The 25,000-nt window shown below is 46.7% G+C and overlaps 4 protein-coding genes across 5 annotated transcripts in view; 1 reads left to right on the forward strand and 3 right to left on the reverse strand.

Moving 5' to 3' along the window:
- LOC311325566 (histone-lysine N-methyltransferase PRDM9-like) overlaps nucleotides 1–3,224 on the forward strand; it is a gene marked incomplete at both ends in the record, with an annotated part of 8,409 nt that extends 5,185 nt beyond the window's left edge. The window contains 3 exons of the mRNA XM_084458287.1: nucleotides 1–107; nucleotides 1,325–1,382; nucleotides 3,195–3,224. The exon at nucleotides 1–107 is cut by the window's left edge and continues 497 nt beyond it. Of these exons, the coding sequence (XP_084314413.1) occupies nucleotides 1–107; nucleotides 1,325–1,382; nucleotides 3,195–3,224 (195 nt within the window). The remainder of the gene's footprint in view (nucleotides 108–1,324; nucleotides 1,383–3,194) is intronic.
- Nucleotides 3,225–3,969: 745 nt separating this feature from the next.
- LOC311325567 (uncharacterized protein) lies at nucleotides 3,970–4,931 on the reverse strand (the record flags this gene model as incomplete). Its single annotated transcript, XM_084458288.1, has 4 exons — nucleotides 3,970–4,182; nucleotides 4,313–4,420; nucleotides 4,552–4,677; nucleotides 4,761–4,931. 4 exons carry the CDS (start codon nucleotides 4,929–4,931, stop codon nucleotides 4,042–4,044), a joined length of 546 nt encoding a protein of 181 aa, XP_084314414.1. The 3' UTR covers nucleotides 3,970–4,041.
- Nucleotides 4,932–7,430: 2,499 nt separating this feature from the next.
- On the reverse strand, nucleotides 7,431–9,133 carry LOC311325568 (uncharacterized protein; the record flags this gene model as incomplete). The annotated part of the gene is made up of 5 exons (XM_084458289.1): nucleotides 7,431–7,641; nucleotides 7,763–7,870; nucleotides 8,002–8,127; nucleotides 8,211–8,423; nucleotides 9,026–9,133. The coding sequence occupies 5 exons, from the start codon at nucleotides 9,131–9,133 to the stop codon at nucleotides 7,501–7,503; spliced, it is 696 nt and encodes a 231-aa protein (XP_084314415.1). The 3' UTR covers nucleotides 7,431–7,500.
- A 9,097-nt stretch (nucleotides 9,134–18,230) lies between these two features.
- The window catches only part of xrn1 (5'-3' exoribonuclease 1), a 27,847-nt gene continuing 21,077 nt past the window's right edge, over nucleotides 18,231–25,000 (reverse strand). For both annotated transcript variants that reach the window (XM_084458395.1, XM_084458394.1), the window contains exons 32-41: nucleotides 24,910–24,987; nucleotides 24,605–24,724; nucleotides 23,497–23,577; nucleotides 22,609–22,749; nucleotides 22,337–22,469; nucleotides 21,857–22,035; nucleotides 21,525–21,635; nucleotides 21,258–21,366; nucleotides 20,969–21,129; nucleotides 18,231–19,901 (exon numbers count right to left, since the gene is read on the reverse strand). In XM_084458395.1, the coding sequence (XP_084314521.1) occupies nucleotides 19,596–19,901; nucleotides 20,969–21,129; nucleotides 21,258–21,366; nucleotides 21,525–21,635; nucleotides 21,857–22,035; nucleotides 22,337–22,469; nucleotides 22,609–22,749; nucleotides 23,497–23,577; nucleotides 24,605–24,724; nucleotides 24,910–24,987 (1,419 nt within the window). In that variant the 3' untranslated portion in view covers nucleotides 18,231–19,595. The remainder of the gene's footprint in view (nucleotides 19,902–20,968; nucleotides 21,130–21,257; nucleotides 21,367–21,524; nucleotides 21,636–21,856; nucleotides 22,036–22,336; nucleotides 22,470–22,608; nucleotides 22,750–23,496; nucleotides 23,578–24,604; nucleotides 24,725–24,909; nucleotides 24,988–25,000) is intronic.

Consider the following 25,000-nt stretch of genomic DNA (forward strand, 5'->3'; position numbering starts at 1 on the left):
GAGAAGCTGTACTACTGTGACCAGTGTGGGAAGAAGTTCACTCATTCAGGAGACTTTAAGAAACACCAGCGTATTCATACAGGAGAGAAGCCGTACCACTGTGACTGGTGTGGGAAGAATTTAACTAGGGAGTCCCATCTCAGGGCACACCAGCGTATTCATACAGGAGAGAAGCCGTACCACTGTGACCAGTGTGGGAGGAACTTCACTCAGTCCGGAGAGTTAAAGAAACACCAGCGTGTTCATACAGGAGAGAAGCCTTACCACTGTGACTGGTGTGGGAAGAACTTCAGTAGAGAGTTTAATCTCAGGACACACAAGCGTGTTCATACAGGAGAGAAACCATACCACTGTGACCAGTGTGAGAAGAACTTCACTTATTCAGGACTCTTAAAGAAACACCAGCGTGTTCATACAGGAGAGAAGCTGTACCACTGTGCCCAATGTGGGAAGAACTTCAGTCTAAAGGCTCATCTCAGGACACACCAGCATATTCATACAGGAGAGAAGCCGCAAAAGTGTGGGAAGAATTTCACTCAGTCAGAAGAGTTAAAGAAACATCAGCGTGTTCATACAGGAGGGAAACTGTACCACTGTGACCAGTGTGGGAAGAACTTCAGTAGAGAGGTTAATCTCAGGGCACACCAGCGTGTTCATACAGGAGAGAAGCCGTACCACTGTGACCAGTGTGGGAAGAACTTCACTCATTCAGGAGACTTTAAGAAACACCAGCGTGTTCATACAGGAGAGAAGCTGTACCACTGTGCCCAATGTGGGAAGAACTTCAGTCTAAAGGCTCATCTCAGGACACACCAGCATATTCATACAGTAGCGAAGCCGCAAAAGTGTGGGAAGAATTTCACTCAGTCAGAAGAGTTAAAGAAACATCAGCGTGTTCATACAGGAGGGAAACTGTACCACTGTGACCAGTGTGGGAAGAACTTCAGTAGAGAGTTTAGTCTCAGGGCACACCAGCGAGTTCATACAGGAGAGAAGCCGTACCACTGTGACCAGTGTGGGAAGAACTTCACTCATTCAGGAGACTTTAAGAAACATCAGCTTATTCATACAGGAGAGAAGCCGTACCACTGTGACTGGTGTGGGAAGAACTTCAATAGAGAGTTTAATCTCAGGACACACCAGCGTGTTCATACAGGAGAGAGGCCATACCACTGTGACCAGTGTGGGAAGAACTTCACTTATTCAGGAGTCTTAAAGAAACACCAGTGTGTTCATACAGGAGAGAAGCCGCACCAATGTGACCAGTGTGGGAAGAACTTCACTCAGTCAGGAGCATTAAAGACACACCAGTGTGTTCATATAGTTCATCCAAGAGCTTCACAGAGATCACCGAAGCCTGCCTCAACAAGGACCCCGTATTTGTAAGTAGTTGTGTGTGTGTGTGTGTGTGTGTGTGTGTGTGTGTGTGTGTGTGTGTGTGTGGTGGAGGGGGGGTGGGGCTATAATGACTATTTTTCTAAAAATTAATTAAATAATTAAGATTATTTTTCCGATTAGTCGATTAAATGCTTCTTAAATGGTAAAATGGTAAATGGACTGCACTTATATAGCAGAATATATACAAATATCTTAATCTAATAGACAAATATCTTAATCTTATTGCTACTTATGAATGGCTTTGGAAAGATAAAGGTGCAAGTTAACATTTATATAGCCTAAATAAATAGAAAATCAATTTCCAATACTGTTAGTTTTGACCGGGCGCAGCCATCTTACTCCTTTGCGACACGTCGACGCACGTTTTGCAAGTCGACGTATTTACTGTATGTAGTCGATGACGACGACTTAGCGTCACCCCAGCCCTAGTTAATCTTTATTGTTTATATTCTGAAGATTTTTATTGTTTATATTCTGAATATCTTTATTGTCCCCGAAGGGCAACTAGAAATACTGTACAACTACACATACATTACAGCACATGCAGTTTCCACACAAACCTGCCCCCCCTTGCAGAGACCCACAGCTAGAGAGCTGCTGAAACACAAGTCCACAGTGCAGCAGAGCAGGAAGACATGAATCGACAGAACTGCTGGACAGAAACAGGAAGTGGAAGGCAGAGGGTCACAGCTAATCAGACTTTGGCCCAATCCCAAACCAGCCCACTCCCACTCCGCCACCGAGTGTCACTCCAAAAGACGTGGAGGGCACTCTCAATTGAGGGGGAGGGTATATAAATGGGAAGCCAAATGTGGGACGGACTCGCCACTCCACTGGAACCGACCGGGACAGGGCCGTCACCGTGGCATGTTTAGGTGATTTGTGGGAAAAATGTTTATGATTTATAAAATAAAATAAAAATCACTATAATGAAATACATGTATGATGAGAAATCCAAACGCAAATATGTTTTTGCAAATAAACTCTAACTCTAAATGAACACTATAACACTGTCACGAGACAAATACATCAATCAATAAATAACTTATTTTTTCCATGCCTCTTTGGCAGCATTCCTTTTTGTGTGAAGAGGCATTTTCATGTCGCAGCCTTATCAGCTGCTTTGTGCTTTGTCTGTTCCATTGTCCCTGTAAATAATGGAATACATGATGTAAATTTGACGTAGATCTAGGCCTGTTTAGATTTATTTTATGTCAACTATGAATACAGGCTTTTAAGAGTTTGCTACAAGTCAAGTGATCTAGGGATAAAGTGATGTTCTCCTATTTTTGGTTGTATCTTTTGACACCACATTCTGCTATTTTGTTTGAGGCAGTGAAATCAGTGTGAGAAAAACAAATATTTGAGTGCTGTAAAATAATCTAAAATAAATGACAGTGTAGGAAGACGGAACTTTATTTATATGTGTTTTCCTGCGGCATCACTTTGGCACGTGCACTTCCTGCTTCGGCTATCGGGAGCTTGCACCGATACAGGCTCGCTAGTTAAGGGTTTGACAGTCCACTCGCACTCCAAGCGCACTCTGCGCTAATTGGTTTGGGACGGCCCTTAACATGGCGAAGCTCGGCGTGAACACGCAAACGGAGGGGGAGTGGATACAGTAGGGCGAGGGGTTAGGGGTTGGTTTGAGATTGGGCCTCTGTCTCTCTCTCTCTCATTCCCTCTGTCTCTCTCTCTCTCATTCCCTCTGTCTCTCTCTCTCTCATTCCCTCTGTCTCTCTCTCTCTCATTCCCTCTGTCTCTCTCTCTCTCATTCCCTCTGTCTCTCCTCTCAGGTTAACGACCACCTAGAGAAGAATGGATAGATGAAGGAGGAGAAGAAGGGAGTTAGAAAAATAGAAGGTTGTGGAAACTGGAACGGACCTGGTTTCTGAAAGACTTCACAGTTCACACACACAGTGCTTAAGGCAAAGTGCAAAAGTTAACTAAAAGTACAATAGGTGTTTAAGAGGAGCGATCCTGGTAGTACTTCTTGAAGAGGTGAGTTTTGAGCCTGTGGTGAAATATGGGCAGCGACTGTGCTGTCCTGCTGTCAGTGGGCAGTACATTCCACCACTGTGGGGCCAGGACAGAATAGAGCTGAGACCGTGTCACAACCTCAAATCTTGTAGCAGTTACAGTAACAGGACATACAGTGTATGCCTGCAACCAGTTTGTGTGTATATATGTGTACACCTAGACCCTCTTGTAATTGTCATTTGTCTCCTTCTTTCTCTTCCTCTGTGAAATGCCCGGCCCTGACCCAGTGCTGCGTAGCAGCTTTAATTTAGGTTTGTTTTGCTTGCTTGTTTGTAATAAGAAACTCTAGCTGAACATCATCATGCCAAAATAACAGTACACATTTGATTTGTTTTGTGCAACTGGATACAGGAAAATTAATCTTATATTGTATGTATTTCATCATTGAAGTGTGTCCCAAGATGTAATGTACTTGATTTGAAATAAAATAAATAACGTAATGCAAATGACTAGATTTTTATTTATTTATTCTTGAACATGTTCAACAGTGAAATTCAACAAATGTAAAACAAATGTTTTCAGTGTGTTGACGCCAACTTCCAATCATAATGCCCATGTGTCAATTCTTCACATTTTTATCAATGACTGATTGTATCAAATAATTTAGCCACTGACGCTTGAGATCCCTTGGATCACCGCGATCCCTGTCTTGATCTTGTCCTTATTTTTCTTAACCCAGTGCCGGATCCTTCTCTCCCTTTTCTTGAGCCACTTCCGGAGACCCCTCCTTGAACGAATCTTTGGCTGCAATCAGGGATAACAACAAAAACAACAACAAAAACACAAAACAAACACAGATGTAAGAAGACATTTCAGTTATTTAACTGTTTCAAAGATGAACAAAATAGATGCTATATATTCTCAGTAAGCTGACCTCCAAAGCATCTTCTGGCTCCATTTGCTCACAAGCCACTTCTGAGGTGATGATTTTGCTGATGTCCTGGACTGGGTGACTGACCACAAGGCTGCACACCAATTGTTGCTGCCGTGTGAGGAATGGATATATTAGTCAGGAACAAAGAGTGGATCTCTTTCCATATTCCAGTATAAAAGTATCAACAAACAAACAAACAAAAAGTTTTTCTGTTCCAACACTGTTTCTCTACTCCTCACCCCATTCTGCTTTAGAGCACATTCTTCCTCTCGCTGCTCTTGGGGTCCATTGCACACAGTCTCCTGCGCAGCGAATCTGAGGCGTTTCATTGTCAGAGCCGACTCGTCCACATCCTCTGGGCTCAACTGGAAAGAAATAAAAAATAAAAATCACTTTTCTATAGTCAAGAGGGTGTTGAATACTCTACATCTCCTGCTGTCATACTCACAGTTTCAACTTGGAGATCTTGGAGTAGTGGGCGGAAAGTACGGCCTTCGACGTCTTCCCTGGCGAACAGGCCTTCAATGGTGTCTTCATAGCTGAGCTCGGACGATGTCTGAACCTTGACCAGAAGGGCAGCCAGGGCCAGCAGGAGGAGTGATCTCACCTGAGTCTTCATCTTGTCTGTGCCCAGCACTGTAAATCTCTTCTGTTTTATAGCCTGCTCTTAACAAGGGAAGTCTGGAGTTGAGCAATCCAGGGTTTTTAAAAATTTCATAACAGTGTTTTGCAACAACATGTGAATATCAGTTTAAGAAACAGTTCTATATGTTTGATCTTACCTCACAAATGCCACAGTGTTTTATAGCCTGCTCTCCAGAGTCCGGAGTTGTGCAATCCAGGCTTTAGGTAGAGTGATGAGGTCGGAGGAGATCTCTGGATGTGATCCCCAGTTCAGCAGTACTGACCTCCCTGCAGGTAGAAGGCATGTAGGGGACGGACAGGGACAGGAGTGCTGCTAGCAACCAACTCTCCACTACAGCTGAGGTATAACAGGGCGCTCAGACAAATTTGTCGGTCAGGGCCGACAATTGCTATCCCTTTTCACTAGAGGGACAGGGAGACCACAGTGGTTTCCAGAGAGGTTATCAGTGGGACTGAGGGGGCTGGGGGGGGGGGTGATTTCCCGAAAGGGTGCGATGGTTACTGAAGGGGCTGTGGGGGGGGGGGGGGGGCTCCAGAGAGGAAGGGGAGGAGCTCAGAGAGGCCAGAATAGGAGAGGTAGGAGATGGAAGTCACAGGGAGAAACAGCCCGGGTTGTGCCTCTTAGGCCTGACCAGCCACGGGTGGAAATGCATCCGGAATACCAACCAGGGGAGCTCGGAGGATGCTCAGGGGGGTGAGTGGGGCAGAGATAGAGAACCTCTTGAGAGGGAACGAACAGGGAGAAGAGTGAAGGACTTGTCCCGATATCCTTGCAGGATTGTGAGGTACCAGCAGGGGGTCCAATGTCTGCTTTGATAAGCCTAAGCCTAAAGAGTCTTTAGGTGCCTTTTGGCAAACTCCAAGCAGGCTGTCATGTGCTTTTTACTGAGGAGTGGTTTCTGTGTGGCCACTCTATCATAAAGGCCTGATTGGTGGAGTGCTGCAGAGATGGTTGTTCTTCTTCTGGAAGGTTTCTCGATTGCTCAGTTTGTCCAGGCGGCCAGCTCTAGGAAGAGTCCTGATCAGATGATCAGTGGAAACAGGATGCACCTGAGCTCAATTTTGAGTGTCATCGCAAAGGGAGTGAATACTTATGTACATGTGATATTTGTATGTATTAATTTTTTACACATTTGCAAAACATTCTAAAAACCTTTGTCATTAAAGGGTATAGTGTGTAGAATTTTGAGAAAACATGAATTTAATCCATTTTGGAATAAGGCTGTAACATAACAAAATGTGGAAAAAGTGAAGGGATTTGAATACTTCCCGGATGCACTGTCTGCATCATAGGGCTATCTAGGTATAACTGGTAGTTAGCTCTTTTATATTCTCAAACTATTGTTAGTAGAACTGGTCTTGAAAGTATGCTTTTATGAACCTTAAGTTAGAAATATTTTGTTGACTGTGTGTAGCCTACTTCTAATCAAACTTCAAATCAAATCAAATCAAATCAAATCAAATGGTGTGGTATTTGTGACTAATACAAGTAGGGCGAAGGCCTGGTTGGTGCTCGGACGTCGAGGCCGGATGCAGAGCTTCCTGCCCGTGTGCTCAACATGAAGGAAACGGTTACATCAGCTGATTAATTACATAATAAAGTGAAGGGTTGTTTTTAGACTGTGTTGTCCCCACAACGCTGCTGCCATTGGCTTTCTGTACTGGCTTAACAACCAAGTACCCTGACATCGAGTCCACCAGCGCAAAAAGGTATTTCTCTCCCTTTTTCCCATCAACCCCCAGGGGGGTCCAGCTACATCCATGCACACTAGCCCCCACGGTGTGGTTTCTGAAAGACTTCACAGTTCACACACACAGTGCTTAAGGCAAACTGCAAAAATAAATAACTAAAAGTACAATAGGTGTTTAAGAGGAGCGATCCTGGTAGTACTTCTTGAAGAGGTGAGTTTTGAGCCTGTGGTGAAATATGGGCAGCGACTGTGCTGTCCTGCTGTCAGTGGGCAGTACATTCCACCACTGTGGGGCCAGGACAGAATAGAGCTGAGACCGTGTCACAACCTCAAATCTTGTAGCAGTTAACAGGACATACAGTGTATGCCTGCAACCAGTTTGTGTGTATATATGTGTACACCTAGACCCTCTTGTAATTGTCATTTGTCTCCTTCTTTCTCTTCCTCTGTGAAATGCCCGGCCCTGACCCAGTGCTGCATAGCAGCTTTAATTTAGGTTTGTTTTGCTCGCTTGTTTGTTATAAGAAACTCTAGCTGAACATCATCATGCCAAAATAACAGTACACATTTGATTTGTTTTCTGCAACTGGATACAGGAAAATTATTCTTATATTGTATGTATTTCATCATTGAAGTGTGTCCCAAGATGTAATGTACTTGATTTGAAATAAAATAAATAACGTAATGCAAATGACTAGATTTGTATTTATTTATTTATTCTTGAACATGTTCAACAGTGAAATTCAACAAATGTAAAACAAATGTTTTCAGTGTGTTGACGCCAACTTCCAGTCATAATGCCCATGTGTCAATTCTTCACATTTTTATCAATGACTGATTGTATCAAATAATTTAGCCACTGACAGCTGAGATCCCTTTGATCACCGCGATCCCTGTCTTGATCTTGTCCTTATTTTTCTTAACCCAGTGCCGGATCTTTCTCTCCCTTTTCTTGAGCCACTTCCGGAGACCCCTCCTTGAACGAATCTTTGGCTGCAATCAGGGATAACAAAAAAAAAAACACAAAACAAACACAGATGTAAGAAGACATTTCAGTTATTTAACAGTTTCAAAGATGAACAAAATAGATGCTATATATTCTCAGTAAGCCGACCTCCAAAGCATCTTCTGGCTCCATTTGCTCACAAGCCACTTCTGAGGTGATGATTTTGCTGATGTCCTGGACTGGGTGACTGACCACCAGGCTGCACACCAATTGTTGCTGCCGTGTGAGGAATGTATATATTAGTCAGGAACAAAGAGAGGATCTCTTTCCGTATTCCAGTATAAAAGTATCAACAAACAAACAAACAAAAAGTTTTTCTGTTCCAATACTGTTTCTCTTCTCCTCACCCCATTCTGCTTTAGAGCACATTCTTCCTCTCGCTGCTCTTGGGGTCCATTGCACACAGTCTCCTGCGCAGCGAATCTGAGGCGTTTCATTGTCAGAGCCGACTCGTCCACATCCTCTGGGCTCAACTGGAATGAAATAAAAAATAAAAATCACTTTTCTATAGTCAAGAGGGTGTTGAATACTGTACATCTCCTGCTGTCATACTCACAGTTTCAACTTGGAGATCTTGGAGTAGTGGGCGGAAAGTACGGCCTTCGACATCTTCCCTGGCGAACAGGCCTACAATGGTGTCTTCATAGCTGAGCTCGGACGATGTCTGAACCTTGACCAGAAGGGCAGCCAGGGCCAGCAGGAGGAGTGATCTCACCTGAGTCTTCATCTTGTCTGTGCCCAGCACTGTGAATCTCTTCTGTTTTATAGCCTGCTCTTAACAAGGGAAGTCCGGAGTTCAGCAATCCAGGGTTTTTAAAAATTTCATAACAGTGTTTTGAAACAACATGTAAATATCAGTTTAAGAAACAGTTCTATATGTTTGATCTTACCTCACAAATGCCACAGTGTTTTGTAGCCTGCTCTCCAGAGTTGAGCAATCCAGGCTTTAGGTAGAGTGATGAGGTCGGAGGAGATCTCTGGATGTGATCCCCAGTTCAGCAGTACTGAGCACCCTGCAGATAGAAGGCATGTAGGGGACGGACAGGGACAGGAGTGCTGCTAGCACCCAACTCTCCACTACAGCTGAGGTATACCAGGGCTCAGACAAATTTGTCAGTCGGGCCGACAATTGCTATCCCTTTTCACTAGAGGGACAGGGAGACCACAGTGGTTTCCAGAGAGGTTATCAGTGGGACTGGGGGGGGGGGATGTGATTTCCAGAACGGGTGTGATGGTTACTGAAGGGGCTGTGGGGGGAGGGGGGGGGGGCTCCAGAGAGGAAGGGGAGGAGCTCAGAGAGGCCAGAATAGGAGAGGTAGGAGATGGAAGTCACAGGGAGAAACGGCCCGGGTTGTGCCTCTTAGGCCTGACCGGCCACGGGTGGACGTGCATCCGGTACTGCCCACTGAGCCTGGTCAGCCAGAGGCCACAGCCCTGATCCACACAGCCAGTTCCTGACGGGGTAGTCACAGCAACCATGATTGATCAACCAACATCCCAGAATACCACGGAATACCAACCAGGGGAGCTCGGAGGATGCTCAGGGGGGTGAGTGGGGCAGAGATAGAGAACCTCTTGAGAGGGAACGAACAGGGAGAAGAGTGAAAGACTTGTCCCGATATCCTTGCAGGATTGTGAGGTACCAGCAGGGGGTCCAATGTCTGCTTTGATAAGCCTAAGCCTAAAGAGTCTTTAGGTGCCTTTTGGCAAACTCCAAGCAGGCTGTCATGTGCTTTTTACTGAGGAGTGGTTTCTGTGTGGCCACTCTATCATAAAGGCCTGATTGGTGGAGTGCTGCAGAGATGGTTGTTCTTCTTCTGGAAGGTTGCTTGATTGCTCAGTTTGTCCAGGCGGCCAGCTCTAGGAAGAGTCCTGGTCAGATGATCAGTGGAAACAGGATGCACCTGAGCTCCATTTTGAGTGTCATCGCAAAGGGAGTGAATACTTATGTACATGTGATATTTGTATGTATTTATTTTTTTAACATTTGCAAAACATTCTAAAAAACTTTGTCATTAAAGGGTATAGTGTGTAGAATTTTGAGAAAACATGAATTGAATACATTTTGGAATAAGGCTGTAACATTACAAAATGTGGAAAAAGTGAAGGGATTTGAATACTTCTCGGATGCACTGTCTGCATTATAGGGCTATCTAGGTATATCTGGTAGTTAGCTCTTTTATATTCTCAAACTATTGTTAGTAGAACTGGTCTTGAAAGTATGCTTTTATGAACCTTAACTTAGAAATCTTTTGTTGACTGTGTGTAGCCTACTTCTAATCAAACTTCAAATCAAATCAAATCAAATGGTGTGGTATTTGTGACTAATGCAAGTAGGGCGAAGGCCTGGTTGGTGCTCGGACGTTGAGGCCGGATGCAGAGCTTCCTGCCCGTGTGCTCAACATGAAGGAAACGATTACATCAGCTGATTAATTACATAATAAAGTGAAGGGTTGTTTTTAGACTGTGTTGTCCCCACAACGCTGCTGCCATTGGCTTTCTGTACTGGCTTAACAACCAAGTACCCTGACATCGAGTCCACCAGCGCAAAAAGGTATTTCTCTCCCTTTTTCCCATCAACCCCCAGGGGGGTCCAGCTACATCCATGCACACTAGTCCCCACGGTGTGGTTTCTGAAAGACTTCACAGTTCACACAGACAGTGCTTAAGGCAAAGTGCAAAAGTAAATAACTAAAAGTACAATAGGTGTTTAAGAGGAGCGATCCTGGTAGTACTTCTTGAAGAGGTGAGTTTTGAGCCTGTGGTGAAATATGGGCAGCGACTGTGCTTTCCTGCTGTCAGTGGGCAGTTCATTCCACCACTGTGGGGCCAGGACAGAATAGAGCTGAGACCGTGTCACAACCTCAAATCTTGTAGCAGTTAACAGGACATACAGTGTATGCCTGCAACCAGTTTGTGTGTATATATGTGTACACCTAGACCCTCTTGTAATTGTCATTTGTCTCCTTCTTTCTCTTCCTCTGTGAAATGCCCGGCCCTGACCCAATGCTGCGTAGCAGCTTTAATTTAGGTTTGTTTTGCTTGCTTGTTTGTAATAAGAAACTCTAGCTGAACATCATCATGCCAAAATAACAGTACACATTTGATTTGTTTTCTGCAACTGGATACAGGAAAATTATTCTTATATTGTATGTATTATCATTGAAGTGTGTCCCAAGATGTAATGTACTTGATTTGAAATAAAATAAATAACGTAATGCAAATGACTAGATTTTTATTTATTTATTCTTGAACATGTTCAACAGTGAAATTCAACAAATGTAAAACAAATGTTTTCAGTGTGTTGACGCCAACTTCCAAACATAATGCCCATGTGTCAATTCTTCACATTTTTATCAATGACTGATTGTATCAAATAATTTAGCCACTGATGGCGGAGATCCCTTTGATCACCGCGATCCCTGTCTTGATCTTGTCCTTATTTTTCTTAACCCAGTGCCGGATCCTTCTCTCCCTTTTCTTGAGCCACTTCCGGAGACCCCTCCTTGAACGAATCTTTGGCTGCAATCAGGGATAACAACAAAAACAACAACAAAAACACAAAACAAACACAGATGTAAGAAGACATTTCAGTTATTTAACTGTTTCAAAGATGAACAAAATAGATGCTATACTGTATATTCTCAGTAAGCCGACCTCCAAAGCATCTTCTGGCTCCATTTGCTCACAAGCCACTTCTGAGGTGATGATTTTGCTGATGTCCTGGACTGGGTGACTGACCACCAGGCTGCACACCAATTGTTGCTGCCATGTGAGGAATGGATATATTAGTCAGGAACAAAAAGTGGATCTCATTCCATATTCCATTATAAAAGTATCAACAAACAAACAAACAAAAGTTTTTCTGTTCCAACACTGTTTCTCTTCTCCTCACCCCATTCTGCTTTAGAGCACATTCTTCCTCTCGCTGCTCTTGGGGTCCATTGCACACAGTCTCCTGCGCAGCGAATCTGAGGCGTTTCATTGTCAGAGCTGACTCGTCCACATCCTCTGGGCTCAACTGGAAAGAAATAACAAATAAAAATCACTTTTCTATAGTCAAGAGGGTGTTGAATACTGTACATCTCCTGCTGTCATACTCACAGTTTCAACTTGGAGATCTTGGAGTAGTGGGCGGAAAGTACGGCCTTCGACGTCTTCCCTGGCGAACAGGCCTACAATGGTGTCTTCATAGCTGAGCTCGGACGATGTCTGAACCTTGACCAGAAGGGCAGCCAGGGCCAGCAGGAGGAGTGATCTCACCTGAGTCTTCATCTTGTCTGTGCCCAGCACTGTGAATCTCTTCTGTTTTATAGCCTGCTATTAACAACGGAAGTCCGGAGTTTAGCAATCCATTGTTTGGTTAAATTTCACCCTTAACTGTGTTTTGCAACAACATGTGAATACAAGTTTAAGAAACTGTCCTGTATGTTTGATCTTACCTCACAAATGCCACAGTGTTTTGTAGCCTGCTCTCCAGAGTCCGGAGTTGAGCAATCCAGGCTTTAGGTAGAGTGATGAGGTCGGAGGAGATCTCTGGATGTGATCCCCAGTTCAGCAGTACTGAGCTCCCTGCAGATAGAAGGCATGTAGGGGACGGACAGGGACAGGAGTGCTGCTAGCACCCAACTCTCCACTACAGCTGAGGTATACCAGGGCTCAGACAAATTTGTCAGTCAGGGCCAACAATTGGTATCGCTTTTCACTCCTGTCCTCTCCTCCCTTCACTGGCTCCCAGTGAAGCGCAGAGGGAAATTCAAGATCCTCACATATGTCTTCAAAGCCCTCAATGGTCTCGCCCCAGCGTACATCAAAGATCTCCAGGACCAACCTACCAGCTTCAGGCCTGGTCGCCGGCTCAGATCTGACAACCAGATGACTCTGAAGGTCCCACGGTCAAAACTTGTCACAAAGGGAGACCGTGCATTCTCAGTGATGGCACCTGGGCTATGGAACAAGCTTCCTCTGAACATCAAGTCCGCCACCACCCTGGACTCTTTTAGAGCACAGCTTAAAACTCACCTCTTTGTCGCAGATGATCTCTAATTCATGTCCTTGTCGTGTGTCTTAAATTGAGTTTCTAGATTATTTTGTGTGTCTCTGCAGTCCTCTGTTCTTGTTTGTTTGTTTCTGTACCCAGGCTGTGCCCCGGGCTGATGTAACAGTGGTTGGGGGGCGCATTATAAATAAAACATAACATAACATAACATAACAAAGACCTGATTGGTGGAGTGCTGCAGAGATGGTTGTTCTTCTTCTGGAAGGTTGCTCGATTCCTCCAGGCGGCCAGCTCTAGGAAGAGTCCTGATCAGATGATCAGTGGAAACAGGATGCACCTGAGCTCCATTTTGAGTATCATCGCAAAGGGAGTGAATACTTATGTACATGTGATATTTTAGTTTTTTTACATTTTTGAAACATTTTCTAAAAAAAATCTAAAAACCCCTCACATTCACTTTGTCATTATGGGATGTAGTGTGTAGAATTTTGAGAAAACATGAATTTAATCCATTCTGGAATAAGACTGTAACATGAAAAAATGTGGAAAAAGTTAAGGATTATGAATACTTTTCGGATTCACTGTATGTATTATAGGGCTATCTAGGTATAACTGGTAGGTAGCTCTCTTTTATATTCTCAAACTATTGTAGTAGTAGTGTAGTTGTACTAGAGTCTTGATAGCATGCTTTTATGATCCTTAGGTTAGAAATCTTTTGTTGACTGTGTGTAGCCTACTTCTAATCAAACTTCAAATCAAATCAAATCAAATCAAATGGTGTGGTATTTGTGACTAGTGCAAGTAGGGCGAAGGCCTGGTTGGTGCTCGGACGTTGAGGCCGGATGCAGAGCTTCCTGCCCGTGTGCTCAACATGAAGGAAACGATTACATCAGCTGATTAATTACATAATAAAGTGAAGGGTTGTTTTTAGACTGTGTTGTCCCCACAACGCTGCTGCCATTGGCTTTCTGTACTGGCTTAACAACCATGTACCCTGACATCGAGTCCACCAGCGCAAAAAGGTATTTCTCTCCCTTTTTCCCCATCAACCCCCAGGGGGGTCCAGCTACATCCACGGTGTGGTGCTTTTGATAGTCTGCTTACCCTCCGCTGACCCTTCGCCATGCATTATATCGCCCACACACAACGCAGGTTTTGAAAACATGGCAGACATCCCGTTCTGGAACCAGCAGCTTCTGCTTTTCGGGTTCCCAGCGCGTGGGAAGCGTGACCCGAGCTCTCTTACGACCCTCCTCCACACACTCAGGTGGGACCACCCTTCCTCTGGGTGCCTCGTCCCGTTCCTCAACCCCCGACCGTCGCTATCCAACACTGGTGCACATACAGTCGTGGTCCGGCTCTGTGTTCCCCTGCCAGTGTGCCCCCTCCGTGGTATCAGCCCTCTGGTTGGTCACCTCTAGGGGCCACTTGTGCCGCAGCTCGGCAGTCTTTTGGCACAGATCTTTGTGAGCTACTTCTTTCCCTTTAGCCCTCTCAAAACCATCCTCCTGCCGAGGTCCCGGCCCTCTTTCAAGCCCTGCACACAGTCATATCTGTCTATGATCACTCTGGCTGTCACCTCTCCTGTCTGGGACATATCTGGGATATGGCCTCATTGACGTCCTCGTTCTGTCCCGTTTTTCAGGATAAACGGCCTTACTGTCATGTCCTTTTTTCGAGCCATCAGTGTACAGCTCTCACTCATATGACTACTCTGTCTTGTCCTATTTAGGTGGTTTATTGTTGACGACAGGCCCAGTCGGACCTATGTCAAGGTCAAGGTCAAGGTCACGACGGATGTCCTCCTACTTCCCCCACCTGCAGTTTGTCCCTTTGGTGTTTTCTACCGTACATTTCCTGAGATACCGACGCATCATACTCTGGGGGTTCTGACTGTGATCTTTTGACCTTGAGCCAACTCCTTCAAATGCCCCCCAGTTTTTCGCCTACAGCGCTAGCTCTTTTTCCTCAACAGGGAACTTCTGTTCAACTGAGGACAGTGTGTAGCTCCATAAGCTGTGGTTGAACAGTTTTGAAGCTTTATTGACAACAGCTTGAAAGTTACCCATGGATTCCCTGAACGGGTGCTTCACAACATTTACACAACATTATCCTGATTTCACATTCATGTGCGCTGTGCACATCCATAACATCACCAGATTGCATAGTTGGAACTTAACGCAACCACATTATTTGACCTCAAACTTGCATAGCGCGGATGTTGTTGTTTCATTTCAACAGTTAATATTGCGCTGGACAACCCACTGTGGTGCAAATGTGTTCTTTGTGCACCAGGAAATTGGCAAACTTGGCAGAAGCAAGAAATATTGAGTTTGTGGTGGATAAAACTGGCAATTCGCCAGCACATAATGCAACTTACACACACCAATGGTGGCAGCTGCTCATCCAAGGTGCTAACCTGCTCATTGGGAGTAATTTGGAGTTCAGTGTCGTGCCCAAGGACACTTCGATATGGGGTCAGGAGGAGCTGGGATTCGAACCGTTGACCCTGCGCTCATTGGACGACCCGCTCTACCTCCTGAGCCACAGCCTCTCTTGCCCCTGTCTGGTTGTACAGAGCTGAGACATGCAGCTCCTTAGCTGAGGACAGGCCCCAGACAGCACCGATCAGGGCCATATACAGGCCAGATCTGGCACTTGTGGCTTAGTTCCGGCCCATATATGGCCCAGATCCGCTTGCTATCTGGGGCTGAGTCTTCATCACCCCGCAGTTCTGCCCCAGCCCCCACACTCAACCTCCTCAAACCATGGGCTAACTGTATGCTCTTCTTCAAGTGCAGGTTGAGAATGTTTGTTTCCCCATAGTTTATCTTTGTGATTGTACTGATATTTTATGGCAGGGTTATACAATTAAGGACATTTTTGTCTCATTAGTAGCAGCTGGACTTGGAAGATGACTGTTATGACTGGATGACTGTTAATACAGCAAATGTTGAAGCCCCATTCATACCATCTACTTAAAGGTACATTATCTTTGATCTTATATTGTATAGATGTGCAATTTGTAAATTGTGTGTGTAACCTATCTGTAATCGAGCACATCATGGAGCTGGCAGGACCATTTCACTGTGATTGTACATGTACACTGTACTGTACGTCTATATCAGGCATTCTCAAACTGTGAGGCGCGCCTCCCCTGGGGGGCCCCAAAGAAATTCAGGGGAGGCGCGAAGGGATGGGTAAAAAAAGAAGAAAGGAAAATCATGTTTATTTTTGAATTTTCTATGTTTTTTTATGAATGAAACGTGATTTTAAAGGTCAGAAAATTGAAATAATGGGAGAGATGTATACTACATTTGTGGATAGTTCAGAGAGAGCCTCCCCCCACAGGCATGAATGTATTGTGCGAAATATAGCATACATACCGCCTTGCAAAATGGACAAAGTTGGGGGGTTTGGGGGGCGCGGGTGTGTCACTGTTTTCAGAGGGGAGGCCCACATTGATGGAGTTTGGGAATCCACGGTCTAGATAAAGATCTGAATCTGAATCTACTGTCCATTCTAGGGAACAGTTTAGAATGTTGTTAGAACACCAGTTCAGACATCAACAAGATATTAATGAAATCCACATCTTTATTGTCCCGCAAGGGAAATGTAGTTTGCAGCTTAAAAAGCACATTAATCAATTACCACAGACAGATCAATCACCATACAAAAACAAAAACATGTCAATTGATAAAACCAGAAGAGGAGTCAATAACAAGTCATTATAGCAACAAATTGCAATGTGCAGTAAGTGCAAAAAGACAATGTTGTATAACAACATCAAAGGCTAATGTAGCTCGTTACCTCTGCCCCAGCGACAGCGCAAGGCGAGAGGTAATGTTTTCGGTGTTGTGTGTTTGTTTGATTATTGGTTGGTTTATTGGTTTGTTTGTTTGTAGCAGGGTTACGCCAAATCTACCAAAAACAGATTTTCATGAAACTCGGTGTGTAGAATGGGCCAACTTAGGCCATATCTCAACATGGGAAGGTCATAGACACAGGATTTGGAGTGGCATAAAGATCTCTCTTACCAAACATGTCCTGCTGACATGCTCGGGCGCAAAGTCACAGAATTCGTTCATGAGAGGATGTCTGTGCTCTCTGAACACCATTTCTAGTTGGGTTATTGATTTGTTTGTTAGTAGGATTACGCAAAAACGACAGTACCAGACCGATTTTCATGAAATTCGGTGGAGGTGTGTAGCATGAGCCAACTAAGAATTTTGGAGTGGATCCGAATCACGGGGCGGGTCCACGAGCCTCCCAAACATGGCCGCCTATTCACCTCCATTCATTTTTTGGAATAGGATTATGCAGTCTACCAGACTGATGTTCATGAAATTCGGCGGAGGGGTGTAGCATGGGTAAACTTAGTAGCAGTTACCTGTGTAGTTACCAGGGTACAGTAGTTACCCCTAAATCCCCGATTTGTTACATGGAGACAGAGCCAGTAGTTTCCATGTAATAAAGTGGAGTCAGAGCTGGAAAATGCAACATTGTCAGTTTCTATTTCAATTCCATGGCTGTATCCTTCCTAAAATCCCAACTAAGCTCATGGGTCGACCTGGAAACAGATATGGTAGTTTCTATGTAACATGTAATCAGAGCTGGAAACGGTTTCTAAATCTATTGTTATATCCTTCCTATTCTGATTACCCAGAAGACCTCTTGATACGGCAAGAACTTCAAACTTCTTGGTGAAACCTTACCAGGGCCATAAGAGACCATCAACTGGGGCGTGGTCCTGTCCGCTGCTGTGCGCCTCACCCACTGACCCAGCTCACGGCTCCAACGCCTGCGCAATAAACGCCTTCTTAAGCACCTTCGGAACGAAAGAGGTTGGTTAGGATACAGCGCGGCCTCACGGTCACCACAGGGGATTATGAGGCACCCAGGCTGTCGGCAGCACCGCAGATCACTGATTCGCTGGCCCGAAGTCAAGGCGAGGATCAGGGCGGTCTCCATTGACCCTGGATTCTGACCCCACGACTTGAACGGCGGTACACACAGCGTGTTCGTTACCGATTTATGATTTATCATTAATAGCCTAGTAACCGTAGAGCAGCCGAAGTCTATTAATCGAACGGGTTATTAAGTTTGATCTAAAACTGACATTTTGGCTCCTGGGCCCAAGTCTAAATTAATGGAGGTGAATGGGTGGCTCTGTGGCGCCCCCCTCGGGTCAGAGCGGGCAGGGGGCGGTCCGGTGAACTCGGGGCTCTCCCCCCGCGCACCCCAGTCCAAATCCTGTGTCGCAGCATTTCCTGCTCGCATGCACGTGCGCACCCACATGGCCAAAATAAAACTTTGAGCAAAGCCAGCTCCCAGTGTGGGGGAGCTGGCTTTGCTCAAAAGTTTTATTTTGGCCATGTGGGTGCGCACGTGCATGCGAACAGGAAATGCTGCGTTCAGATCTGGAGATCTTTCTGCCAGTCCAAACCGTGCATCTCTGTGACCTTCCCATGTCAAGATATGGCCGCTTCAATCCCGTGGCCACAGCCCCCCCTGGTGGCTCGGCGGTGAGGTGCATGGTCAACCCCTACCTACCCCTACCGTTCGTCTAAATATATTATACAGTAGATGTATGTATTAGGCCTACTGTAAGCCTATTACTCTAAGTAATCAATTTCTGGCGTTTTCATGTGAAGGTAAACAGCTTGATGTAAAAAATATGTAATAATTCTGAAATGTATGATTTTGAAACTGTAAACTGTGAAAGTTGTCGGCCTGCAGTAACGTTTCTTGAGGGCTGGTGTGCACTCGTTGGCCAGAGAACAGTGCCCCGCGTCACGTCACCGAACGTTTGTACAGAGCGAGACAAGAAAATAGAGAAACAGTACATGCTTATAACCCTATGAAAATAATTGTATAGTTTTTCAGACATTGATATATGCTTTAGTCACTCAGTTTATAGGATTGTGTAATGGCTTAGTGATGGTGTAATGGTTAGGTTAAAGATGGTGTAATGGTTAGGTTAAAGATGGTGTAATGGTTAGGTTAAAGATGGTGTAATGGTAAGTTTAAAAATGGTGTAATGGTTAGGTTAAAGATGGTGTAATGGTTAGGTTAAAGATGGTGTAATGGTTAGGTTAAAGATGGTGTAATGGTTAGGTTAAAGATCGTGTAATGGTTAGGTTAAAGATGGTGTAATGGTTAGGTTAAAGATGGTGTAATGGTTAGGTGAGTAGTAGCCTGTTGTCATGCTGTTCCTGGGTTGTGTCTGTGTTGATCTGGTGTAACTGAGGGTCTAAATGTAGCATGCTGATGATGTCATGATGTTCCTGGGTTGTGTCTGTGTTGATCTGGTGTAACTGAGGGTCTAAATGTAGCATGCTGATGATGTCATGATGTTCCTGGGTTGTGTCTGTGTTGATCTGGTGTAACTGAGGGTCTAAATGTAGCATGCTGATGATGTCATGATGTTCCTGGGTTGTGTCTGTGTTGATCTGGTGTAACTGAGGGTCTATATGTAGCCTGTTGACATGATGTTCCTGGGTTGTGTCTCTTATACTTTATTGCAACTTCAAAACCATATTGCAATTTCAAAACAATTAAAAAAGGCATTAAAAAACAAGACGACTATAGATCAGCCACGTGATTACAGGTCCGGAGCTGAACTAACCCACTTAATGTGTTTCTGCTTGACGAGGCCTGGCCACACAGACTATTAATCCATCTGACAAACACAAACAGCACTTGGGCTTGGTCTGGGCCGAGTCCTTATTGCCATGGTTACAGTCCCCTCCTCCTTCTCCCCACAGGGAAGAGCTAGGGCTCCGTCTCAAACCACAACCTGGTACTCCAGCCGGTCCGTTAGAGGCCAGAGGCCGCCGCACACTGGGGAGGCCAAAGCGACACAGTCCCCCATTTTAAAAACAAAACAAAAACACGACAACAACAACGACAACAACATCACCAACACGGGAGGAGCGGCGGTCACTCCGTGACTTTGGCCGCCTCGAAGTTCACCGCCAGCTTCCTGTGTTTCCTCTTGGAGGCGGAGCCGGGGGTGTGGCCAGAGCCGGGGGCTGGGGGGGGGTTCTGGCGGGGGGTCCGCGGGGCGGAAGGGGGGGTCCCTAGCGCTGCGGTCTGGCCGGACGGAGGCGGGGTCTTGGGGCCGGCGGAGGGCGCGGCGGCCGGGGGGGAGGGGTGCTGCTGGGCCTGGTTCTGGCTCCTGACCGCGGCGAGGGCGGCGCCGTACTCCTGGCTCTTCTTCCCTGACGACACGCGCTTCTTAGTCACCTTGGCGAGGGGGCAGACAAAAGCTTTCCGTGAGCGCGGGCTGCCGGCCAAACAGCCGACCGCTCACAAGTCCAGCTACTTTATAATATGAATTGTTGATTCTAATAAAATTCGATTTCGATTTGATTGAAGTTGATTAACAAGTTGCAATTCGCTTTGTGTGTACATTTACAACCAATAGCCTGTGCATCAAAGCCATGGCAGCATGATGATGGAGAAACACACGCGACCCCTGACCCCCAAAGCTGGATGCTTTTCCCCACCGGCTGGCTATTAGCCCTGTCAGAGGACCAGAGGTTAGCGGAGTTAACAATAGTGACAGGTTACTCCTGTGGCTAAGGCCATCAGAACAGCGGGAGCTTCTAGACGCTAACGCCATGCAGACACCTCAGATGCTGTGCTCCTCTACACAGGGAAGCCAAGAACCCAACGCACACTGCAGCTGCACGCCTGGAAAATACGCTTTAACTCAATTTGTGCGTCCCTGGCTCCTCATGGCAAGCGACAGACGTACATTTTGGAGTCGGTATTGCTACCTATGACACCCCCCATTATATATATTTTTATTTGACTATTTCTTTGGTTATGTGAGCGGTATTTGTTGACTTATAGATTGCCTGTAGGGCTCCTGCTATTCTTTAGATGTACCGATTTTAGCGAGTAGGTGTCAGTAGCCATTCAGGGAAGTCATTCACACGGACTGTGAGCCTTGCATGGAAGCAAGCCGTGGCAGAGTGAAAGAAAGTAGGCAATAGCAACGGCTTATGAGTTAATGTTCATGAACGCCATGTTGAATGTTCGGTGTTTGTGTGTAGTAGTAGTAGTACGATGTCAACTTGTTTGCCAGCATAGCGCGAGGGACAGCTACTAGAATAGTCTCACATGTTAGCCTATGATCCAGCTGTTGTAAAAGCTGGTGCTCGGTCATATTTGGATGATTGTTGTCATTTCTCGTCATGTCAGAATATGTGCACAGGGATCATATTGCAACAGTGAAACTGATCCCAGGAGTCGTTTCTTGATTTGTCATAATGTATATCGGATATCCCTCTGGGTGGGAGTCTCACCTGCAAGGGGACGAACTGGTTGTGCGACCCGATGGGGAGGGAGGGGGCCTGGGCGCGCGCCCCGGGGAAGGTGCCCCCGTAGAAGGGCTGTCCCTGGTGGGGGGGCAGGGGCATGCCCCAGTGGATGGGGCCGAAGCCCTGGGGGGGCATTAGGAGATCGCCTGGAGAAGGAGAGAGAGAGAGAGAGAGAGAGAGAGAGAGAGAGAGAGAGGACGACAATGCTGAGAACTTCATTCGCCCCCCATCTCGGGACCTGCTCCTGACCTACGTCGGGGACCTGTGGGCTCACCTGATTGGCCGAAGATGGGAGGCATGTGACCCAGAGGGTGTGGTCTTATCTGTCCGATGCCCGGGGCGAAAAGGGGCGGGGGCAGGGGGAAGCCGGAGCCCACAGAGTTCTAGACGCGCACACACGCACATGCACACACACACACACACACGCGCACACACACACACACACGGTAGACAAGATTAGATTAGACACAAAAAACATTCAAACCATCTCTCTCACGCAAAAAAAACACGCCCGCTCTCTAACTCTCTCTACGAAACTGACCAGACGCTGCAGGGCAAAGATGGCGGCCTTCTCTTTGGCCTCGTTCTCAGAGGGACACTGGGGGCCGTGGACCATCAGGCCTGTGGACAGCTTCACCTGGCACACCAGACCCTGAGGGAGAGGTCAGAGGTCAGATAGACTCGACGATCCACCCACACCCCTCACCTGGTGTGTGTGTGTGTGTGTGTGTGGCTGTACTATGCCATATAATGTATGCATGTGAACATCCCCGTGCGATGAACACCCATCTGCTCTTTTCCGGTGTGTCGGTACGTGATTGAGTGTGTGTGTGTGTGCGTGTGTGTGTGCGCGCGCGTTCTTCCGCGTCTCACCTGTCGGTTGTGCAGGAAGGTGAAGTCGGGCGGCGCCAGGCCCAGGCCCATGCAGATCCTGGCCAGCTCTGAGGCCATGCTGGGCATCGCGCCCGGGGGCGGGACTAAGGGGGGCGCCGGTCCTCCTCCGACCGCCGGGGGCAACGGCAAGTCCCCCTGGGGGGCGTTCATCCTCGCCGCTGGGGAGGGGAGAGAGAGAGAGAGAGAGAGAGAGAGAGAGAGAGAGAAGGGGAGGAAAGGCAAGTGAACGGTGTTACAAAGGGTGGTTTCCTCTGCGCGCGTCTACATTGAAGGAGGACTGCGATGTGACGTCACTTCCGGAATGGCGCTCGGGATGCGACGCGTGACGACCGGCGAGGAGGGGAATCTCTCTCTCTCATCTCTGCCGGGGGCGACTGCCCCGTTTTCCAGGTACGGTAGGAGGTCACGCCGATTCTAACTTTAAATCTGCCCACCGGTGACCTGGTTTCAAGTCCTCACCCAGCTTCTTGGTGGGTCGTTTCCTGTTCTGCAGCTGGCCGCCGGAGGGGGCGGAGCCGGCGAGGTCCTGGGCGGGACTTCCTGTTCCAGAGCTGTCAATCTTCAGCATCTCCTTCAGGACCAGGGTCCCCTTCTGCGCGGGGGGACACAACCAATCACAGTGAGGAAACCACCTGTAACTGGCGAATGCACCGCCTACCTCAGTGGGCAGAGCTGAGGTATATGAATGTGTTCAGCCAATAGCACTGTTGACACGTGACTATAATACGCACCATAGCGAATGACTGGGGAGACAGCGGGCAATCTGATTCGCCGACGGGCTCAGGCTTGGGGAGAGGGGGAGGAATGTGCTCGTTGCCCTTGGAGATCTTCAGGTTGGCGATCAGCTCCTCGAACTCTGAGGAGACCTGGGGCTAGAGAGAGAGAGAGGGGGGGGGGGGAGGGGGATGAGAGAGAGGAGGAGGGGAAAGAGAGAGGAGGAGGGGAAAGAGAGGAGGAGGAGGAGAGAGAGGAGGAGAGAAAAGGAGGGGAGGAGAGAAGGAGGGAGAGGAGACAGAGGAGAGATGGCAGGAGTTAGCTTGCTTAACATGTTAATATCAACGAGCAAGGAGAACGTGAGGAGAAGTAAGGTTGTAGCCTGTAGCCAGAAAACATCACCGCCCCGATCTGCTGGCTGGCTTATAGCTCATCTACGCTAGGCTGGCTAGCTGGAAAACATGCTACTATACATATATATGGTGGACTATCTACTATAGCTAGCCATGGATGAGGTCAGTATGACGGATGATGTCAGTATGAAGGATGAGGTCAGTATGAAGGATGAGGTCAGTATGAAGGATGAGGTCAGTATGAAGGATGAGGTCAGTATGACGGATGAGGTCAGCATGACGGATGATGTCAGTATGAAGGATGAGGTCAGCATGACGGATGAGGTCAGCATGACGGATGAGGTCAGCATGACGGATGAGGTCAGTATGAAGGATGAGGTCAGTATGACGGATGAGGTCAGTATGACGGATGAGGTCAGTATGACGGATGAGGTCAGTATGACGGATGAGGTCAGTATGACGGATGAGGTCAGTATGACGGATGAGGTCAGCATGACGGATGAGGTCAGTATGACGGATGAGGTCAGCGTGACGTCAGATAGCCTGTAGTACCCTGGGTGGTGGGTTCGAGGCAGGAAACAGGGAGTTGACATCCTCGTTCCTCTTCAGTAGTCGGATACTGCCTGCAGGGCCCTGTAGAACGACACAGTTAGGACACACACACACACACACACACACAATTACAAGTCACACACACACAATCACCCAATCTCTGTCAGCACTGACTGCTTTTTTTTGTCCGTTTGAAGTGCCACGTTACAGTGTGCTAAAGTGCTCATGTATTCAATAACAGACCCTACAACAAAGTCAGTTCATTGAACGTTCATTTATTGACTGGTCTCTTGTCTAGAATCCTGCTCTGCGCTGACCAGTAAGACTTTTTGGCCTACAGCTCGGGCTCATGGGAGTCGTAGTTCTCTGCTGCCTGATCATCCGCGGGGTCTGTAGTGTCCTGAGGAGGCGTGGCCTAACCAGGACACAGTCTCTGAGGTGTCAGACTCACATGAAATCACCGCTGAATGTACACTAGGCACATTGATTCAGTAACAGACGCTGTAACCAAAAAAAATTTGCTAAACAATTACTCATGATCGCGATTAACAATATAATTGTCAATTATTATTATTATTATTTTTTTTACGTTGAGTGGAATTAAACCCAATTTAATTTTTGTGATTTTTGGGGAAGGCGCTTGCAGTGAGAGTGAGTGAGTGAGTGAGTGAGAGAGAGAGAGAGAGTGTGTGAGTGAGTGAGAGTGAGAGAGTGAGAGAGAGAGAGAGAGTGAGAGAGAGAAACAGAGAGAGTGTGAGTGAGAGAGAGAGAGAGAGCCTGAGCAGAGAGGAGGGTGAGTCCCATGTTAGTTAGCTAGCTTGCTTCTAGAAGCCATCATACACAACAGCCACTGTCAAATGCAACCGTTATGAAATGCTACACTGCAGTGCTCTGTCTAAATGTTAGCTAAAAAATGCTTATTTTACATTTTTAAATGCATAATCACGTTTTTAAATTTTAAATGCGTAATCGCGGTAAAAAAATAATACATGCGGTTTGACAATGATGTAATACTTGTTACAGGCCTAGGAGTGAGGGGACCTGTCCAACTGATGCTTTTAACACAGAACGCAGGTTACAGACTGGTTAGGTGGTCAGGGACACTCACAGGTCTGTTGTGGGGTTGTTGTTGTTGTTGATGTGGTTGTGGTTGTTGTTGTTGTTGTGGTTGTGGTTGTTGTTGATGCTGTTGATGATTCCTGCCTGATCCCTGCTGGAACTGTCCTTCCTGGATACGGGTTAACAGGAGGAGGAGAGGGAGGAGAGGAGGAGGAGAGAGAAGAGGAGGGGAGAGAGAGAGAGGAGGGGAGGGGGAGAACGAGGGACGAGAACATGCACGAGATGAGCTCACAGAACAGGTCAAGCAGAGACAGAGGTCACAGGTCACAGGTCAGGCACGGAACACGGACTCACACTCTGCCAGTGAGCTGGTGGCTTCTGTGGAGGTCCGGCGCTCTGTAGGGACTGCCATACGCTGCTGAACTCCTCATCCTTACACACACAC

The sequence above is a fragment of the Borostomias antarcticus genome, assembly GCF_949987555.1.
Source record: "Borostomias antarcticus genome assembly, chromosome: 24".
Taxonomy (NCBI): Eukaryota; Metazoa; Chordata; class Actinopteri; order Stomiiformes; family Stomiidae; genus Borostomias; species Borostomias antarcticus.